General features: G+C 31.6%; 1 protein-coding gene across 2 annotated transcripts; it reads right to left on the bottom strand.

The window, feature by feature from the left end:
• Positions 1 to 875: 875 nt before the first annotated feature.
• Positions 876 to 4,837, bottom strand: LOC140808134 (G-type lectin S-receptor-like serine/threonine-protein kinase At5g24080). 2 transcript variants are annotated; one of them, XM_073165163.1, is made up of 5 exons: positions 4,392 to 4,837; positions 2,835 to 4,183; positions 2,542 to 2,722; positions 2,000 to 2,462; positions 876 to 1,806 (listed from the first exon to the last, which is right to left on the bottom strand). In XM_073165163.1, exons 1-5 carry the CDS (start codon positions 4,814 to 4,816, stop codon positions 1,450 to 1,452), a joined length of 2,775 nt encoding a protein of 924 aa, XP_073021264.1. In that variant the 5' UTR covers positions 4,817 to 4,837; the 3' UTR covers positions 876 to 1,449. The 2 variants fall into 2 exon arrangements, with proteins under 2 accessions (XP_073021264.1, XP_073021265.1); XM_073165164.1 differs by having other exon boundaries at positions 2,835 to 4,172.
• Between the last annotated feature and the right edge of the window lie 15,409 nt (positions 4,838 to 20,246).

The raw sequence follows: 20,246 nt of genomic DNA, 5'->3' as shown, positions 1-20,246 counted from the left end.
GTTTTTATAAGAAGTTGTCATTTATTGAAATCCTAAAAAATTGTATCATATTTTTAAAATTTTTATGTTATGTTTTTTTTAGTTAAAAATAATGAATTAAAAAATAAGTTTGTATAACGAGTCGAGCTTGAACTAATATAGTTAAACATGATAAATGAATTATTAACTGAACAATGTTCGAACTATTTGTAAGCATGATCATATTCAAATTAAGCAATAGATCTTGATATTGATCGTTTACTTCCCTCAACCCATCTTAAAATTCTTTTGGACTAATTTAAAAGATAATAAGCCACTTTTAATATAAACCAACATTATATTTAACTTTAAAAAAATATTAAATTTTTAATTCAGACTAAAAACCCACCTATAAAATTGGTTTGAACACAGAGATGAGGACTGAATGTCAACAGATTTTTTGGATGTCGGCACGTTTTCGGGATAAATTCGATCGAAATAAGTATGTAATGTGTTTGGTTGAGTGGATTAAATAAGAATAGATTAATAGTCAAATATTTATCGTTAAAATTTAAGATGTTTTAATAATCATTTTGACCCGGTTTAAGATCTAATTTTATTAATCAAATAGTTATCCATAAAATTGGATCTTAAACCGGGTCAAAATGATTATTAAAACAACTTAAAATTTTAACGATAAATATTTGACTATTAATCTAATAAAATTGGATCTTAAACTGGGTCACAATGATTATTAAAACAACTTAAAATTTTAACGATAAATATTTGACTATTAATCTAATAAAATTGGATCTTAAACCGGATCAAAATGATTATTAAAACAACTTAAAATTTTAACGATAAATATTTAATTATTAATATATCCTTGTTTAATCCACACAACCAAACACAACCCATAGTTCATAGAACAACACTTTTCCCTGATCGCAAAATCACAAACTTGAAGGCAATCCAAAGCAAATCTTCCGCCCAAGCAGCTGAAACCCATCAGGCTTCAACATCTTATCGAAGCCGTTTCTCTTGCTCATCAAATATAAGTACGAGTTCTTTGTAATTTTGCTTCAAATCTTGGGGATCCATTTGTGGGAAGATCATGCCATTTAATTTTCTTATGCGTACTAGTTTATTTATACTTGGATTTCTTGAGAAGAGTGATGCGTAAGTCAAGCTAGTGATTTCCTCGAATTTTAATTTGACAAGAAATTGACAATTTCAGCCATTGGAATAAATATAAATGCGCTAGATTAACTTGAATTTCTGTCAACATATAGTTTCTGCCTGGATCTGAGTATACTACATTCATCATAATCTCCGAAATTTAGCATCCGAGGATTATATTAGAAAAGGAAGACTTCGTGGATCAACTGTACACGGCATTTATAAAAATCCCGTCTTGCAACAAATTTGAACACAAACAACTAATTACTACTATCCAATGATGCTAACAAAAAATATTCATTATGTATTTGGTTATCTTGGTGAAATGGTGGAATGACTACATGTTGCACGAGATGATGGATGAGTGGCGGTGGTGGTGGTGGTGGCCGTGGTGAAGGAACTCCCTTGACTGAGTTCTCTTCTCATGGCTCTGTACACATGATCTAAACCTTCCTCGATAAGCTCGGAAACTGCATGTGGTATTGGTGGCATGTTAATGTGAATGGATCCTTCAAACATCGTCACCACCTCCCCCATGGTTGGTCTCATGGTGATCTCATCCTGAATGCACCAGAAAGCAATTTTCAAAGCCCTGACAAGCTCTTCTTCCTCCACAGATCCTTCAAGCCTTCTGTCTACAACTTTTAATGGTGTTCCGTTCGTGATCGCCTACAGAGATGAACATTCGTACAATCAGTAATAGGTAACTACTGCTCCTGGGCTAAAGATGCTAATGTGTTGAGACAAGCCAATAAGGTGCCACTTGAGATGTGGTGCAATTGCTAATCTCATACAAAAACTGGCTACTTGAAGTGGATAACAAGTTCTACCTCAATAGTCATGTTTAAGAAGAGAGAAATACCTTGAAAGCCCATCCAGGATAAAAGAAGTCCTCTACATCGAAAGACATATCTAGATTTCTTCTGCCACCAATTATCTCTAACAGAAGCATCCCATAACTGTAAACGTCGGCCTTCACAGTGATTGGACGATTACTGACCCATTCCGGGGCTAAGTAACCTCTGGTCCCTCTCACCATTGTGATCACATGTGAATGTTCTCTGCCCATCATTTTCGCCAGTCCGAAATCTGATACTTTTGGACAAAAATCCTCATCTAACAGAATGTTTTCTGGCTTGATGTCGCAATGTATTATCCTGTCACGACATTGCTCGTGAAAATATGCGATCCCTTTTGCTGTGCCAACAGCTACTTGATAACGAGTTGGCCAATCCAATATTCTGTCCCGGGTCTCTCGAAAATTATATGAATGGAATATCCACTTGTCCAATGAACCATTTTTCATGAACTCATAAACTAGAAGCCTGCGGAGTCAAATTTTCACAACAAAATTGAGAAAATATGTCACACTATCTTGCAAAGATACAGATTTACTATACACACCTTTGCTTCCCCTCTGAGCAATATCCTCGTAACCGAACCAAATTCATATGATGCATGGAGCCAATTGTGTTCACCTCAGTGATAAACTCCTTCTCTCCATGGGGTAAGATTCTGTCTAGCTTCTTTACAGCAACTAATGTTCCATCACCAAGGCTTCCCTTATACACACTGCCAAATCCACCTGCGAAATAACAACTGATTGCGTGAAAATTTCGAGCTCCGGAATTGTAAATTCTTCATTTCAACTCTTCTCAGTATAAAAAAAACATCTGGTTTGACTGCCATTAAATTACCTGTTCCCAGCAATTCGGAAAAATTTGCGGTCCTACTCTGTAAATCTCTGTAACTAAAACTAACTGGAGCTCCTGACAAAATTAACGAATTCTCAAGGGCTTTCTTTAAAGCTCTCTTTCTACGAACAATTATGTACAATAAACAATAGAGCAGAACTATCAAAACTGTCATGCTCAGAACAATAGGAAGCACCAGGATTTTTTTCTTGTTGTTGCTCGATCCATGTGGTAAGTCAGGACCGACATCGGTAGTCGAAGAGCCATTAGATTCAACTTTCACATACAGAGTTGAGCCGGGATCCTGGTATCCTCCAAACTCCAAGCTTCTTAAAAGCCAACAATATGGTTTTTCTTCATTTAGCCCATAAACAGAGGCAACGCATTCGCAGGCTGATAAGCAGACATCACCACACTTGGCTTCCGACTCGATATCGCTATAATTCGCTATGACTGATGAATCTGAGTAGAAGTAACTAGTTTGTTGAACCGTTTCGATCTTGAACTGGGACGATAAATTCCCACCATGAGGGCTGCATTTCCCTGTCAACGATGAGTTTCCCAAGCAGTTATCATCGCTGTTCACTCTGAAAGTCCCTGGTAAGCATTTGCAAGAAGCATTAGACTTACTCACTCCTAGATTGCATATCCCATTGCCACAAATACCAGCAATCTCACATGGAGTTGAGACAGCTGCCCATTCCGAAACCCATTGCCTCGACCCATTGACATCGTTGTCCCATCGATATATGCGTAGATTACCATTAGCCTCGAGAATTAATCTCCTAAGAACTAAAGGGGTACTTGATTGATTTCTAGCCAAGGATAATGTACCATTGTCATTCTCATTCTTGTACACATACACTGCTCCTTCCGACGACGACCCATAAATTATCCCGAAACTCCCTCCTTCATCTAAAACTGCCGTGACTTCCCCTGTCACATTTGATACATTAGGTCCTGGCCAATAGGAGTAATTGGCATATGATTCCAGAGAGGTGTCATACCCCTCAGGTACATTATATGTCAGCGCCAAGTTTAGAGAATTAGGCTGCTGTAACATTTTCATTGTATAGAATCCACCGCGTGCCAGTGATCTAGAGGACTTGAGCTCTAGAGAAACTGTCAAAGGTTGTCCTGGTAACAGTGTATCAGAGGGATGTGAAAAGCTTTGCCAGACAACATTTCCATTTGTTGCATAGAGAATGAAGTTGCCATTTTCAGACATGACCGCTGTTCCAACACCAGAATTGGATGTATTCGACGTCCAGACCGTAGTTTCTCTGTCGTTAAGCGCGAGGTTGCCACTGCGGTCGAACTCCAAGATTGCATCTTTGCTGACTGCAGAATTTCTATTAAAACGATTGAGGAAAAACAAAAAAAAAATTATATATATATCCGCAAGAACTTCAGTAAGAGTACTCGAGGGACTGTTTTCTTACATCCTCTAAATCTAAATATAATTGAAACTAGTCGCGTTCCAGTATGTGGTAAGCACACATCTTTCATTAAAATTGGACTTAATTTGATACAAGAAACGACATCGATGACAGGACTTACGCGTTTGCTGACCAAACAAGAGCCCGATCTCCAGGAAGCTGCTGAAACCATATTCCCAGTTCAAATTCGCCGTTTACTGAATCCACTAGCGTAAACCCAAAAGCAAAAGTACCATTATCAGAAACCCAAACTTGGTTCTGGCTCGCAAATAATCTCGAACCCGGGGCAACCGCACCAGCTGAATCGGACCCAAGAAGCTCTCCAAGAATGATAACACAACATATATAGGAAATACAAAAGGAATGTGCCATTGATATTGAGGCGCAAGAATCTTGCATTTCACGTACGAGTGATTGGAGGGAAAGAAGCAGACTTATTTTATTAACAGTGTTGTGTGGGAAATCAAAGTGTAGTAGAAGGACAGGTGTGCGGCGGTGGCCGGTGTACGACGTTGAAAATCTCTCCCAACTATTATGAGACCTCATGTTACGTAAGTCTCTCTACATGAGAATATGAGATGCCTAAAATAATTGTTATTAAAATATAAAAATTCATATAATAACATATATACTACAATTTTCATATGTTGTTTTATATGTCTATCGTTCAAATGAATTTTGATATATTTTATCATATACAATAGATAAAAATCACATCAATGATTGACATAAAATGGATATAGTTGATGAACGTCAGCATATTAAACTGAGTAAAAACTTGTGTTAGACGGTATCACGAGTCGTATTCTGTGAGACAGATCTCTTATTTAGGTCATCTATGAAAAAAATATTACTTTTTTATGTTAATATTATTACTTTTTATTGTGAATAGATATCGGTTATTTGATTCATCCATGAAAAAATATTACTTTTTATGCTAAGATTATTACTTTTTATTGTGAATATTGGTAGAATTAATCTATCTTATATAGTTATATATAAAGATTCGTGAGACCGTCTCACAAGAGACCTACTCATAAGACGGATATATGTTAACATGCATTTAAAGTAATAAAAACCGATTTACAGATTGTGTGTACTTATGCATTTGGTCGGCTGTAATTGAAATATGGATAACGGCCACGTGTTTAATTGCGGAAGGGTGTGTTTTTATTTTTTATTTTTTATTTTTTATTTTTGAATGTTGGTACTTGGTATGTTTCATTTTCAAAAAAAAAAAACATAAATAGCTCACTTTTAGTTAAGAATTTAACGGTTGGCATTTTTCAGTAGGGTGAAATCCATTTGGTCTAAAAGTTGTGATGTGATGGAGTTGATGATAATTTTGAATGTTGGTATGTGTCATTTTCAAAAACATAAATAGCTCTCACTTTTAGTCATCAGTTCTATTCAAATATTAACAAAATATATATTTCCAAAAAAATAAAAAAAATCACCAGTAAATATTCTTTGAAAAACACCATCATTGAATGATGAAACTGATTATTCAAAAATTGATGGAGGAAATATGTCTATACAAGATTTTGTGAAGAAAATTCCGAATAAAAGTAAATATGTCTATACAAGATTTTTAAGAGTAAGTCTCTTGTGATGGTGAATATGAGACGAGTCAATTCTATCGATATTCACAATAAAAGGTAATATATTTTCATGGATAATCCAAATAAGATATCTGTCTCACAAAATATGATCTGTGAGATCGTCCCACACAAGTTTTTGCCAATTTTTAAATAATTGACTAGTTAACTTTCATGTGATTAGGATAAATTGGTGCCACACATTCGTGAAGTCGGAAAATTTGAGAATATATATGCAATTTGATTTTTAAGATGGGATATGAATTTGTCCACAAAATTTTGTGTACGTGTAATTGTTGGAGAGGTACGACAATTTCAAAGGAAATCAATGATTGAACTTCGAAAGTCCTAATTATAGGTGATTAGATTACGTTATTGAGTATTTGAAGCAGCAGCACGGAATATATTGCTTAAGACGGAGGGAGGCGACGGCCATTGACTATAGATGTCACTACTACTAGTATCTTCTCATAATTTAAATCTTAGACGCCATATTTGAGCAAATGAGATCATTTGATATTAAATTTTCAAACGGATTTTTATGAATTTTAAATACTATTCAACTAGGTTTTTGCGGGCATGCATTGGTGTAAGAAAAACATTGGATGATAGTTTTGAAATAGCAATAATTTATGTTGTTGTCAAGAGATTTAATTCTTACACACACATACATATATAGCAAAAACTTTTGTGAAATGGATCTCTTGTTTGGGTTTTCATGAAAAAGTATTATTTTTTATACCAAGAGTATTACTTTTTATTGTGAAATGAGTAAGGTTGACCCGTCTCACAGATTAAGATCCGTGAGACGGTCTCACATGAGACTCACTCTACATATATATAGTAGGTCTCACGGATCATTTTTTCAAGATACGGGTCAACTCGATTCATACTTAAAGTAAAAATAATACTTTTAGTATACAAGGTGATATTTTTTCATGAATCAGATTGGTTTGGAGATTTATGTCACAAATTTGACTTATGAGATTGTTTTACATGAGTTTTGTGGTCCATATATATATATATATATATATATATATATATATATATATATATATATATATATATAAAAGGATGGAGAGAATAAAAAAATATTTATGATTTTATTAAGTTAGACGTTTTAAATTTGAAGCGTGCTATGAAGCAGATTTTGGGGGAAAGATTTATATTGACGCCTATGTTATTTATTCACAAACTGGAGTATGACAATGACAATGAGTCGGGTTTGAGTATGATTTTATATTCTTCGTCTTGATCCATATTTATTATATCTATCATCATTTAAATCTTCATCTTCATCGGATATTAAATTTTATCATCAACTCCAAACCCGTAGGAGGATTAGATTTTCATAGCATAATTATATTTTCTCAAATTTGAATTATTTTGAATAAGATATGTATATTTACTAAAGTTTTTTTTTAAAAAAAAACATTGGATGCTTGTGATATATCTTTTAATATTTTATCTTCGATAAATGATAATATAGTATATCTTTGGGTGATTTTAGTTCTCTTTATTTGATAATATGTATTATAGATGCTTGAAAAAAAATGGATGATATGTACAGGTGTTAATATAAGTTTTTTTTTTTTTTTTTTTTTTTTTCAAGGTAAGGTGGTGTTTGAATTGTCCGTCACTTGACGAACCGTCGTATGATAAAACTGGGCCCAAAGGAGAGTGGGCTTCAGGTTTTTATAACATTTCATTCTAATTTTAAGCCCATCAAGCCAAGCCCATAATAGTTGCTGTAAATTGTAATCTCAGTTGACAAAGCTAAAACAATAATTTGAAACATAATCGGATATGTCCATCTTAATTCTTCACACAAGTAGGAGACTCGATAGTTTTTGTAATTGTTTGCATATTTAAACAAGCATGGTTAATGAAAAGGACAACTCTTAAGCGTCGTCAACTTTTTATCGACGATCACTAATACTTCTTTTTGTCATCAAAGTCCTGAATTTAAAACGAGAAGTTTGAAACTCAATGATAACAAACTCCAACCTCCGCCAACTCTCATAAAGGTAAAAAATGGAAATATTTACTGGGATTTTAGACCTAGGTATAACTGTTAATCCTTGATATACTACCATTATAGGTCAATATTTAATGTAACAAATAATAAATTCTAGTGTATGTCTCTTGTGAGATGGTCTCATGAATCTTTATCTGTGAGACGGGTAACCCTAGTGATATTCACAATAAAAAGTAATACTCTTATTATAAAAAGTAATATTTTTTCATAGATGACCCAAATAAGATATTCGTCTCACAAAATACGATGTGTGTCATATAAGACTATCTCACCACATAAGTTTTTTGCCTAAATTATATGGTCAGAAGGAAGATAGTGATAGGAAAACTAAACAATTTTGATTTCGCTAACAGTTAGTTGCAATATTCTCATCTAATATTAAAAAAAAGACTTCACATATATTTAACAATTATTTTATTCCTAAATCAGTGTAATTGTCCGCACTTTTTAATTGAATGAGTGAATCTTCAAATACTTTTTTTAATTGGATGCGTGAATCTTTAAATACTAGAGTTCAATAAAAAGCCGCTATACATGAATCATATAATATATACACATGCGCCATAGATACATTAATTAAAGTTGTTCTAACTTTAATGTGAAACTTCAATAATATATATGATTTTATATTGATGATGATATCAAATTTAGCCGAAACAAAATTTAGCCGAACGTTTTGAGTAAAAAGTGCACGAGTGAGAGTAATATTGAGATCAACGACTCCTGAAAAGTTCCCGTACGTCAAGCTGCTGAAGTTGCACCGCTTGATCTAGTTGGCTAGGTCGGCCGTAAAAGAGTAACGCCAAATTTTAACGGGTAATATTGTATCTGCTGAAGATAAGATCGACAGTAGAGAAAATGTAAAACTGATCTATAAGATATACGAGATAACATCAACAGATAGACATGCACAACTCCGGACTCACAGGGCTTACAACACGACCCAATAACATCCAAGAATGTGCAATCTGCTTTGTCACAAATAGAAGGAAATAAAACATTGACTAATAGTTGTAACTTTTGACATACTGATAAGCGTTTGATCATAACAATATCTTTATGTTTTTAAAAAAATAAAAATAAAATAAAATCGCCCGACTTGAGGTTCGGGAAGGGTATTTTGGTCATTAAAGAAGATGGATAAAGCGCTCTTATAAGGTGGTCGGAGTCGGGTAAATTAAAGGCGCAGGATTCATTGAATGTTGAGACAACAGGAATATCCATGTGAAACTACAATATCAAACAGATACAGCCGAGCTGCATCATTCATAATCAACTTGCAACATAAAAGTCCATTTCATTACCACTTTTTTTAAGTGAATTTTCTATGGGACCATTCAAACATACAAGGATGGACCCATAGAAACTGACAAAAATAAAAAAGCGAATTCATTTGTAATTTTTCTGCTAATAATTTTCTTGGGTTAATGAACGTTACTCAAAAATCCCAATCTTGACTAATAATTTTCCACGGTCGCCGTATTATTGAATATAGACATGCTCAACGTTTCTCAGGTTCTGCCGTTCTGGTTCTGGTTCCATTCTGGTTCCGGTTTAAGGTAAAAACCTTGGAATTGATCCAGATCGGTTCTAGAATTTATAGATTGTTCCGGTATGAGTCGAACTCAGTTCCAAAGCCGGATTTTATTTTTTTAATATAAAATTACTATTATTATTTGACAATTTTTTATTTAATATTTTGAGTGGAAACGATATTGATTAATTGTAAAATAAAAAATAAAATAACTTAAACATATTTTCTACAACATCTAAAATTGAGTTATTAAAATATATTTTGAATACTCTGGATATTCATCGAAGCTCGAGCTTTGAAATCCGTTGATCGTTCCAGTGGTCCGATTTTTTTTCGCATGCAAACTCATCGTGTTAGCATACTAAGTATTTGTGGATAGCAGGTATGGAACGGATCTGACTCTTTCATTAAAATAGATATATGAGACTTTTTTATACATGATAAACATTATATGGAAATATATCAATTTTGTATGAACCCTAAAAAAATACACTGAGTTGAAAGATTCACCAAAATTTCTCAAGTCATTGGTATCTTGAGAAGAGAGACCCCGGAGGCCTACAGACCACATAATTTGCCCCCAAAAAGCAAAGTGTTGTTTAGCATATGAATCTAAAAGCAAAGGACCACGTTAAAACAATGTTGCAACTAAGTAAGTATGAATCATTAAGATTGAGAAAATACACAAATTTAAAGAGACAAGGGTAAAAGAAGATGTCATTATCATGGAAATTGTGGCTTCCATGTGTGCCTTATAGCTTTTTCGAGTGTTTGATTTGATATTCCATTGGACAATTCTTTCCTCTAAAGTTGAGAATGAAACCTAAACATGTTTTTGCCTCACTTTTGACCTACTTTCAAAACTCCATTCTTATTTTACTTAAGATCAAAGCAACATTAATAATTATCATGGATTCAGATATTTTCTGAAAATCTGAATAACATTGTGAAATTCCAACTCAATAAAATTTGGATAATACTAAAGGTACATCTGATTTATCGTACATTGACATTTACATCAATTATATCGTTAGATTTTGCTGTTATATCGTGAGATTTGACAAGTTGAATCTTTATATTGATTTTTTTGTGAATTAGCATTTGATGTACAAATAGCATCACTCGTAAAACTCTAAACTCGAATCAACTTAATTATCGCCATCAGGCTGACAAGATCTTGCACCATTCTTATAACAAAGGCGTTAAAGATTAGCTAGTCGGCAAGACTTTCCAATTTTCTAATAAAAAATTTACTCACAACGTGCACATGGGGTTAGCAATTTTCCCAAGAAACTTTTCCAAAGTTTCTCTTATTTTTTGTGATCCGCCTTTAACTAAACTAACTCTAATTAATGCACGCGTGGTTGCCAAATCATAAATTATTCTTACACATTTTCAGAGAGGGACTATGGTTTAGGCTTGACTCTTCGGAGTATCGGTTAATGTATTTAAAGGTGTTTATCGATCGGTTCGAGTTTTATGTAATTTAGTTTCGTTTTTTAGACTTTCGAAATATATAATCTGATAATTCAACTGTTTTTCTGTAGTTTGGTTCGGTTTTATACTAAAACGGTTGGGTAATATATCAAAACAAAGCTCCCTATGAACTCTTTTCTCAAAGAAATTTCGGTGTCTTGAGTTTGCATCTACATTGGCTGCTCACCGTTGCAGGCTCTCTCCTATCAGAGTTCAATGTGATCATCCATCCAGCCTTCATTTGGATCAATCTGATCCGTCTAATTTAAATTCAGCGGTCCAGATCGCATCTTATGTGCACATCCCCCTTGCATGCACTCCGTTGTTGTGGATGAATCTAATTTATCCAGTTGCAATAGTATTAATCATTATCCTCCCTGAAAATTTAAGATCCAATTCCAACAGATGACGCTAGTCCAGCCCAGGTTTCGAATGAACTTTAAGCTTGAAGGCGCTCAAGTAAGAAACTGGAGATATAAGAGGAAACAGCTAAGATGCTGCTGAAAAACAATATATTGAATGAATAAATTAGATACTCAAACCTGATATTTATAGAAAAATACTTGGGTGTGTGACGAGCCTCCCACTTTGGTTGAGGATGGGCCAGGGTCCCAAATCTGGTTTGGACCAAACCTTAACGGGCTCATCCATGGAATATCACATTCCATGAAGATCGTATCTTCTCGATTGATCTCATCGGTCCGATCACAATTAAAAGGCTCTGATCGCACCAAAATATTTACCTAATTCTTCAACTATGTGGTGACTAGTTCCATACAAATAAAGACTAGTTGGTTTTATTTTTCTAATGTTTGGCAGATGACTGACAGACTTGTTCTATTTTTCGAGTGTTACGTGTTTGAATAATTTTTTTTCAAATTAATTCGATTCATATTTAAATGAGAGTCGTAATATGATTGTGAAAATTAGTGCGAGACTGAACAATAATTTTGAAACAATGAATTAAAAAAAGGAAAAAATAAAACGTCTTCAAATTTAATGTCTAGAATAAATTTAGAGTAGGTTTCTTGTGAGACGGTCTCACAAATCTTTATCTGTGAGACAAGTCAATCTTACCGATATTCACAATAAAAAGTAATAATCTTAGCATAAAAAGTAATATTTTTTAATAGATGACCCAAATAAGATATCCGTCTCACAAAATACGATCCGTGAGACCGTCTCACGAAAGTTTTTGTCATAAATTTAATAATGATAATTAAATTATTTTTGACAAAGTTATAAAAAAAATAAATTAATATTGCTGTCTTTTTTGTCCAACACTCAGGAGCCTGGCATCATGGTGTGTTAGATACTTTTGTCGTGTGATGCCGAGTGGTTGCAGGAGTGTCAATTTCCAAGTAGAACTAACCACAACTAATGTCCCAACAATTTCATGTCTTTATGAGATACAGGCAAAGTGGACCTCAATTGTTAGGACAAAATCTAATAAATCGACAAATCAGCTATTATTTACTCATTTATTATTAATGTCTTCGAGTCATATATAATTTCTATGTTGATAAGAACAACTTCTTTTGTTGGAGAATATAGATATTCAAAAATAAATAACATAAAGTCATGCGGATAAAGACTAAAAATAGGACAACGTTTAGAAATAATAATTTAAAGCAAAAATTTGTGTGAAATGGTCTCACGGATCGTATTTCATAGGTCGAATATCTTATTTGGGTCATCCATTAAAAAATATTATTTTTTAATTGTAAATATCGGTAGGGTTGATCCGTCTCACAGATAAAGATTCGTGAGAATGTCTCACAAGAGATCTACTCATAATTTAATAAAGCATATTGGATGTCCAGAAAATGTTTTTTGTCTTCGACTCTATTTTTTTGGAACTCGTGTTTACTTATCGAAGATTAGAGTATGTTTTTTATAAGACGATATAACGTAGTTTTATTTTTGAGATTAGTCAACTATGTTTATGTAAAATGTGCTAGATCGAAAAAGGGCTCCACCCTTCACATTAATTTAATATTTTTTTATATTCTAAAAAGTAAATTTGGTATCTAGTCTTCGATGAAATAATTATATTTCTTTTAGCCATATTCCTTACTTTGCACCTTTACAAAATTTGTACAAGTAGTATTGGGTTCCCCACATGTTTACAAGCTTGGTGGATTTTTCATGGATATGCCATAAAAAGAAGTTAAATAAATTTGAGTTTTAATTGGTTTTTTTTTTTTGTGGTGGATCTGGTTCATGTCACATCTCTCGAGATTTACTCGATATTATTTCATGTCGCATTTAATTTCATTGGTTCTTAGAGGGTGGTATTTTTGTATTACACAAAAAATTTTATTAGATGATCTCGCAGATCAATTTCGTGAGTCGAATATCTTATTTGAGTCATCTATGAAAAAATGATACTTTTTATTGTAAATATCGATAGGGTTGACTCGTCTCACAAATAAATATTCGTGAGACCGTCTCACAAGAGACCTATTCTTTGTATTATAATTTTTTTATAAAAAAAAACTTAATGCGATCTCTAATGAGCTTTATTTTATATACAAACTAGAAAATCAAAGTGACCATTGAACTTTTTTTTAAAGAAAATTTGTTGAAAAAGGAACTTAACAAGAGATACAAGGAAAAGTTGGAAGAGCCAAAGCTAAAAAAAATCAACGCATGGCCTTTGAACCTTTTAAAAAGGTTTTACTTTTCATTACCCGGTCTTAATCTATATATGCATTCGGACAAATAGTAAAATATGTTTTGATATATGAATTATTGATAAATGAAATTTTGGTAAATTGTAGATGAACAGATTTTAAATGACTTAATTAATATATTAATTATTTATAAATTGACAATTTGATAGAATCAGTTTTATCGTTAACCTACATTGTTTTTAAGTTCAATTATTATTAATAAATTAGATTAGTTCCACATTTTTTTTAACAAAGAAGATTATTTAATTTATTTTATTGATTATTTTTTAAAAAAATATTTATTTAAAATTTATATTATGACAAATAATTATAAACTCAAATACATAACTATTTTTTATCGAAATGATAAGAATATAATAAATAGTAAATACATATGTTTCATCATAGCTAGAGGTATTATTTTCGAACTACGGAAACAAAAATAATCTCGATTTATTTTTTCAAAATCCGGTATTGACCCGTCGGAATTCGGGAATTTGTTCAACATGACATAAATCGAGAATGAATGATTTTTCATGGACTGTCGTATCGGTGCTCGACTGTCACGCATAAATTTTGTTCTCAAAATATTTCTCTTTTCATTATCTATAACATTCATGTTTAATACTTTTTCAAATTCTAACTTATCGATACCAAATTTTGAAAAACTAAAATGAGAATTATTTGTTGTCGTTCGTCCTGAAACAATACATCATGACTATGATGATATATATTTTTAATCGATATGTTAAAAAAAATTGGTTATGTATTTGAGTTGATAATTATTTATCATAATATAGTTTTTTCATAAATATAATTGTTTAAAAAAACAACCAATAATTTCTCGGAATTAATTATTCCTCAGTGCTTTTTGTAGAAGGATAGACCCGAAGTGAAATGCTACGTCCCTTCAAATTTCAAAGTACAATTTTGTATATTTAAGGAATATACATAAAACAAAGTCTCTTGTGAGACGATCTCACAAATCTTTATCTGTGAGAATAGGTCAATCCTACCGATATTCAAAATAAAAAGTAATATTTTTAGCATAAAAAAATAATATTTTTTCATGAATTACTTAGAGAAGATATATGTCTTACAAAATACGACTCGTGAGACCGTCTCACACTAGTTTTGTCTACATACAATATTCGACTGTACACCTAAAATTAATTCATTTGTGAAAATTTTGTATAGCATGGAAGCTTTATAAAACGAAAATGAAATTTTCGACGACGTTATCTGTATCATTTTCCGTGACATTCTTAATCAATGAATTATAATTTTTTAAAACTTTACAAAAGCTTTCTTCCCCGTAAATCTTTTGGGGTACAAAACTGATACAATATCTTTATTCGAATAAATACTACACTGGCAAGAAAGAAGCTAAAATTAAAAGGCAAAAATTAGTGTGAGACGGTCTCACGGGTCGTATTTGTGAGACGAATCTTTTATTTGGGTTATCAATGAAAAAGTATTACTTTTTATGCTAAGAGTATTATTTTTTGTTGTGAATATGAGTAAAGTTGACCCGTCTCACATATTAAGATCCGTAAGACGATCTCGCATAAAACTCCCTCAAATTAAAATGGCATTACGTGTATTCCACCAATCCTAGCTAGTGTTGATTATATATATAGCACTTGGAAAAGGAACCATGTGATGCTGATGTGGAAAAGAAGCTGGTGGACAAGGAAAATCAATTAATTTTGGAAGCATCCCCAATACCCTTTTTCCTATTTATTTAATTTCTAAATTTCGGTAATATGTACGTTTTTGGTGGGCAAATTCGACTTTTAAAATCCTTTATTATTATTATTAATTGTATAAGTGATAATACTTTGTTTAATGATTCAAGCGAAATATCAAGTGATTTTTTCTCCTCCCTAAAATCAAATATATTCATTGTATTTGATAATGACTAAAATGTACATATTTGTGTGCTTGATAAATATTTATATATATATATTGTAGAAGTTTGTTTTTTATAATTTTAAAAATATATATTATCGCTATGAAAATGACTTTAATTTATCATAAAATTGCTCGATGTGATCGATAAAACGTGAAATTAAGATACGATATTATGTATATGTATTGATTGATAAATTTGATACTCATAAAATGAAAATTAGTCTTATTCTTCAACAATAGTTCTTATGTCACAGCATCATTAGATAATGTATTTTTTTTATTCTTTAATTTACTTTTTAAAATGAATGTGTTTTATTTATTAAATTGTATTTAACAATTAATTTTACAAATTTAAACTATTTTTTTAAATATACATTATAAGGGTCAAATTATTGAAATAGTGTAATAAAAACGTGCAACTTAATTGGGTGTAGTTTGATACGCCACAAGTGCCCGAGATCTATGAATGGGCACAACACGAGATTTCGGAACGTGGAAGCTTCCTTTCTCTGAGGTCCGACAAATTAGTGACAAATGAACACGCATACACACCTCTAAAATAATTAATTTTAAAACATAAATGAGTATGTCTTTTATGATTTCCATGAGACACGTCAACTCGATCGATATTTAAAATAAAAATTAGTATGTTTAACATACAATATATATTTTTTTGATGAATCAGATCGAGTTAGAAATTTGTCTCATATAATTATTTCGTGAGACCGTCTCAAAGCTGATTTTTTGTTTTACCTATAATTTTGGTTTGATACTCTAAATTAAATATTCCGAGTTCGCTCCTAGTTATTTATTTTATTTTTTTGAAAATTTAATATTCATATCATCAAATCGATAAATCCTGATTTACGATACAAGAAAGCCAGTCAATTTAAACTGGAAGAGCTGTTGAATGCACTATGAGCAAGAAAGTGTATCACAATATTAGTCGAGCGGTGTATATGCTTGATCGACGCAAAATGATTAACTAGGAATATATAATTAGCTTCAAGAGCCAATATAATACACCAAAAAACCAGCTTCCATATTTGGGTTGAGAATTACACAATTAACCGTCTCTTTAGGTCTGAATATATACAAATATAAGATATTCCCACATGTAGACACCGATCCATACCACAACAAATAGTCAATATTTCAGCTGCAAGGACATTACCCATATTACGAATGATAAGAGCATGTATACTTCTAGTTTCTCCGTATTAATATCTAATTATCGCTTCAACACTGGATTTATTACACATGATACCAAAACTCGCATCAACATCTAATCGAAATAAGTTAGGAGTAGACGGTTTTCATAAGTGATCTGCTAAGATTTGTGAAGTACAAGCCGAGATACCATACTTTAATCTAGGATAATGAACCAAATCTAAAAATGCATGAACCGAATCTAGATTCTTCTCAAGTTTACTGTCACTTTTTCTTTTTCTATTTTTAGATTTCCTTAGAGAAGAAGAAAGCTTATGATCATAGCTAAGACGGTTAAAAAAATCAAGAATTGATCGAGAGGAAATTACTCGTTTTTATTTAAAATTTTTTAAAAATATAAATATGAATTTTCAAAAAATTTAAATTTCTCAAGGATTTACATGCAGACCCTAGCTAGGAAGCCAATAAAAAAAGGGAAAATGTAGGTAAACTCACAAAAGTTTTTTTCCCTAATGAAAGATTCTAAATTGCAATGCAAGAAGACCCTGCAATGATCTTTGTGTAAAGACATTCATGTTATCGAGCATGTTAGAATAATTGAAAGTAGCGATAGCAGTAGCAATGCAAATTGAATTTATAATATTACCCTCACAGCTTCTACCTAACTACAAAGATCCTACCTTTTGCTTTTACCATCTCTTTCTGAAACAGTGATTTCCTTAACTTGTTTCGTTTCACCCTGTCTTTTTCTATTGTGTTATGAGCAAAGGATTGAAACTAATTTTTTTATTTTTTTTTTGGAGTTGGGGATTGAAATTGATTTGAGAAGGTTTAAAACTTACATTTATATTTTGTGTTATTTTTTTGTTGACTCATAGTTGTTCTGATCAATAACTCAAACGCAGCTATATTAATATCAACACTTGCTACACTATTTTTTGATACTCAAATATAATTTATCAGTTTCTATATGAAAAAACATACTCAAAGATCATATATTAGTATCATATTTGTAATTTTTTGTACCGATTTTCATCCGAGAAAATAAACGAGTCGTATTAACAATACTTGTTCTACAAGCTTTGTTGCTCAAAAATCATACATTTGTACTACATATGAAATATTTAGTCCTTAAATATCATATATTATTACAACATCTTCAATATTTTGTACCGCTTTTCATTTTCATCAATGAAAAGATACGAGTCATTGATATCAATGCTTGTTATACATATTTGGGTAAACAAAAATCATATATTTATATTAGATCTGAAACGTCATTTGATACTCAAATATCATAGATTAATTCCATCTTTTCAATGTTTTGTACTAATTTTGACCTGAGAAAAAAATGTGGGGCTAGAAACTGCATAAACATTTTTTAGTATATTAAATAATACAAACATATAATTTTTATGACAAATACTAACATCAAGTAAAATATAATATTGAAGATTTATTGATCATTCCCTGTTATTTTAACCAGTCAGAACTACACCATGTTTTTTTATTAAGTCCAATCAACTTTAAAGTTAAGAGTGATATTATTTGCATCAAATACTGAAAGGTCAAAAGGTCATTTTCCCAGTGGCTTTCTACTTTCTAGTGTGTCAATGTCAGGAACAGACTTTGCATGTGTAGATTGGCAATTTGTAGGTTGTTTTTATGGGAGGCATGCTTCCCATAAACATCTAAACATGTCATTTTCTTGTATTAGGTTTTATTCCAAAGTGCATCGAGGAAAAAAAAGAAAATTTGTATTACACTCCACAACAAAATAATATTGATCAATTATCTCAATAAATAAAAATCAAGCTCAATAGACTAATTTCTTCAAAATAAAGGACGAATTTTGTTACAACCCGTCTTCATATCCAGTCTTCATTTTGGAGCTTACTACAATGATCCTCTATATTTTGGAAGATAATTGTAGCAATTAAATATGGGTTTAGAGCAGTGTCTTCAGAACCAGACCAGACTAGACCGTCCGATTCGACTTGAAACCAATCATGGGTCCAAACAACGCACGAAAATCGTTTATCCGGTCAATACACATTTATATTAGATTTAATAATAAATAACGTGATTATTTAATATATTATACAATTTATTAAAAATATTCACGTACAACACACTGCGTAATTATTTTGTTATATAATAATATATTATATATATATAATATATATCTAATATATATATATATATATATTCTATTTGATTAAAGTTTAAGATATGATAGAAACCGTCAAGGACACCAAAATATGTATATCTATTTTTGCTCCTCCATTATGAAAAATTCACCAAAACGGTTTTCTGTCAAAATTACAGTGTAATCACTCACTATTTCTTATAATTATATTTTTATTCTCATTTTAATATAAATCAAATGAATTATGAAAAATATTGTACAAGTACGTAACGCGTGCATCGGTATACTAGTATATATAATAGTTGGGAATGAAAAAATAGAAAATGTATGATTTAATTTAATAACATTTAGAGGATATGTGTTCGAGTTAGGGATAACAACTTTTCTCACGTTTTTGGGGCCCCGCGGAGAAAAAACCGAAACGGAGATGGGGATCCCCGATTTTTTCGAGTTAGGGTTCGAGTTCGGGGATTTTTTAATTCGGGGCAGGTATGGAGTTACTATCCGACATCCCCGAATTATTATTAATATTGATATTGATATTAATATTAATATATTTCTAATAATAATAGATAATAATAAGTTTTGGTGAGAAAATGAATTCGTTTTTTAATCATACCAAGAATGACCCGAATTCCCGAACTGAACACGGGTGGGATGGAATCAAAGCGACCAGGCCATGGTAGTATTTTTGTATAAAGATCCACTTAAAATTTAATAAAAAAGAATTTGATCGAGACCAACCTCAAGATCATTTGTTCTTCTTACGGCCAAAGCCCTTGTCCACATTTCTTCTCAATCTCCAAAAAAATACACACAAACACGGTTATTTCATTTTATGTTTTATAGCAATTGTATATATATTTTTCTCATTCCAATATATATTCAAGAGTAGGTCTCTTGTGATACAGTCTCACGAATTTTTATCTGTGAGACGGATCAACTATACTGATATTTTACAATAAAAAGTAATACTCTTAGCATAAAAAGTAGTACTTTTTCATGGATGACCCAAATAAGAGATCTGTCTCACAAAATACGACCCGTGAGACCGTATCACACAAGATTTTCCTATATTTAAACCCAAAATATATTATTTTACAATATTTTATTCCATAAATTTTTGCATATATTCTATATTTCCAAATTTTATGTTAAAAACTTTTTTCGCCAAATAAAACCAAACAAGCCGCCTATGAGCATAAATTTCCCCAACCCGCACCCCAATTCCCAAAGTTGTACTAAAGAAAAGCTTGAATTTTCGAGTCAGAGTAAAAACTATTTCATCATCAACTGCCGTTTTTAATATTGTTTTATTTTATTTTAGGACGCAAGAGAACCATTGATATTTTAGTTTGTAAACAATTTTAGTCAGATAAATCATATTATATTATAAATTCGTTCGATAAAATATTGATAAAT

Source organism: Primulina eburnea, chromosome 12 (assembly GCF_022965805.1).
Source record: "Primulina eburnea isolate SZY01 chromosome 12, ASM2296580v1, whole genome shotgun sequence".
NCBI classification, from domain to species: Eukaryota; Viridiplantae; Streptophyta; class Magnoliopsida; order Lamiales; family Gesneriaceae; genus Primulina; species Primulina eburnea.
This window is presented reverse-complemented; position numbering and strand designations above follow the sequence as displayed.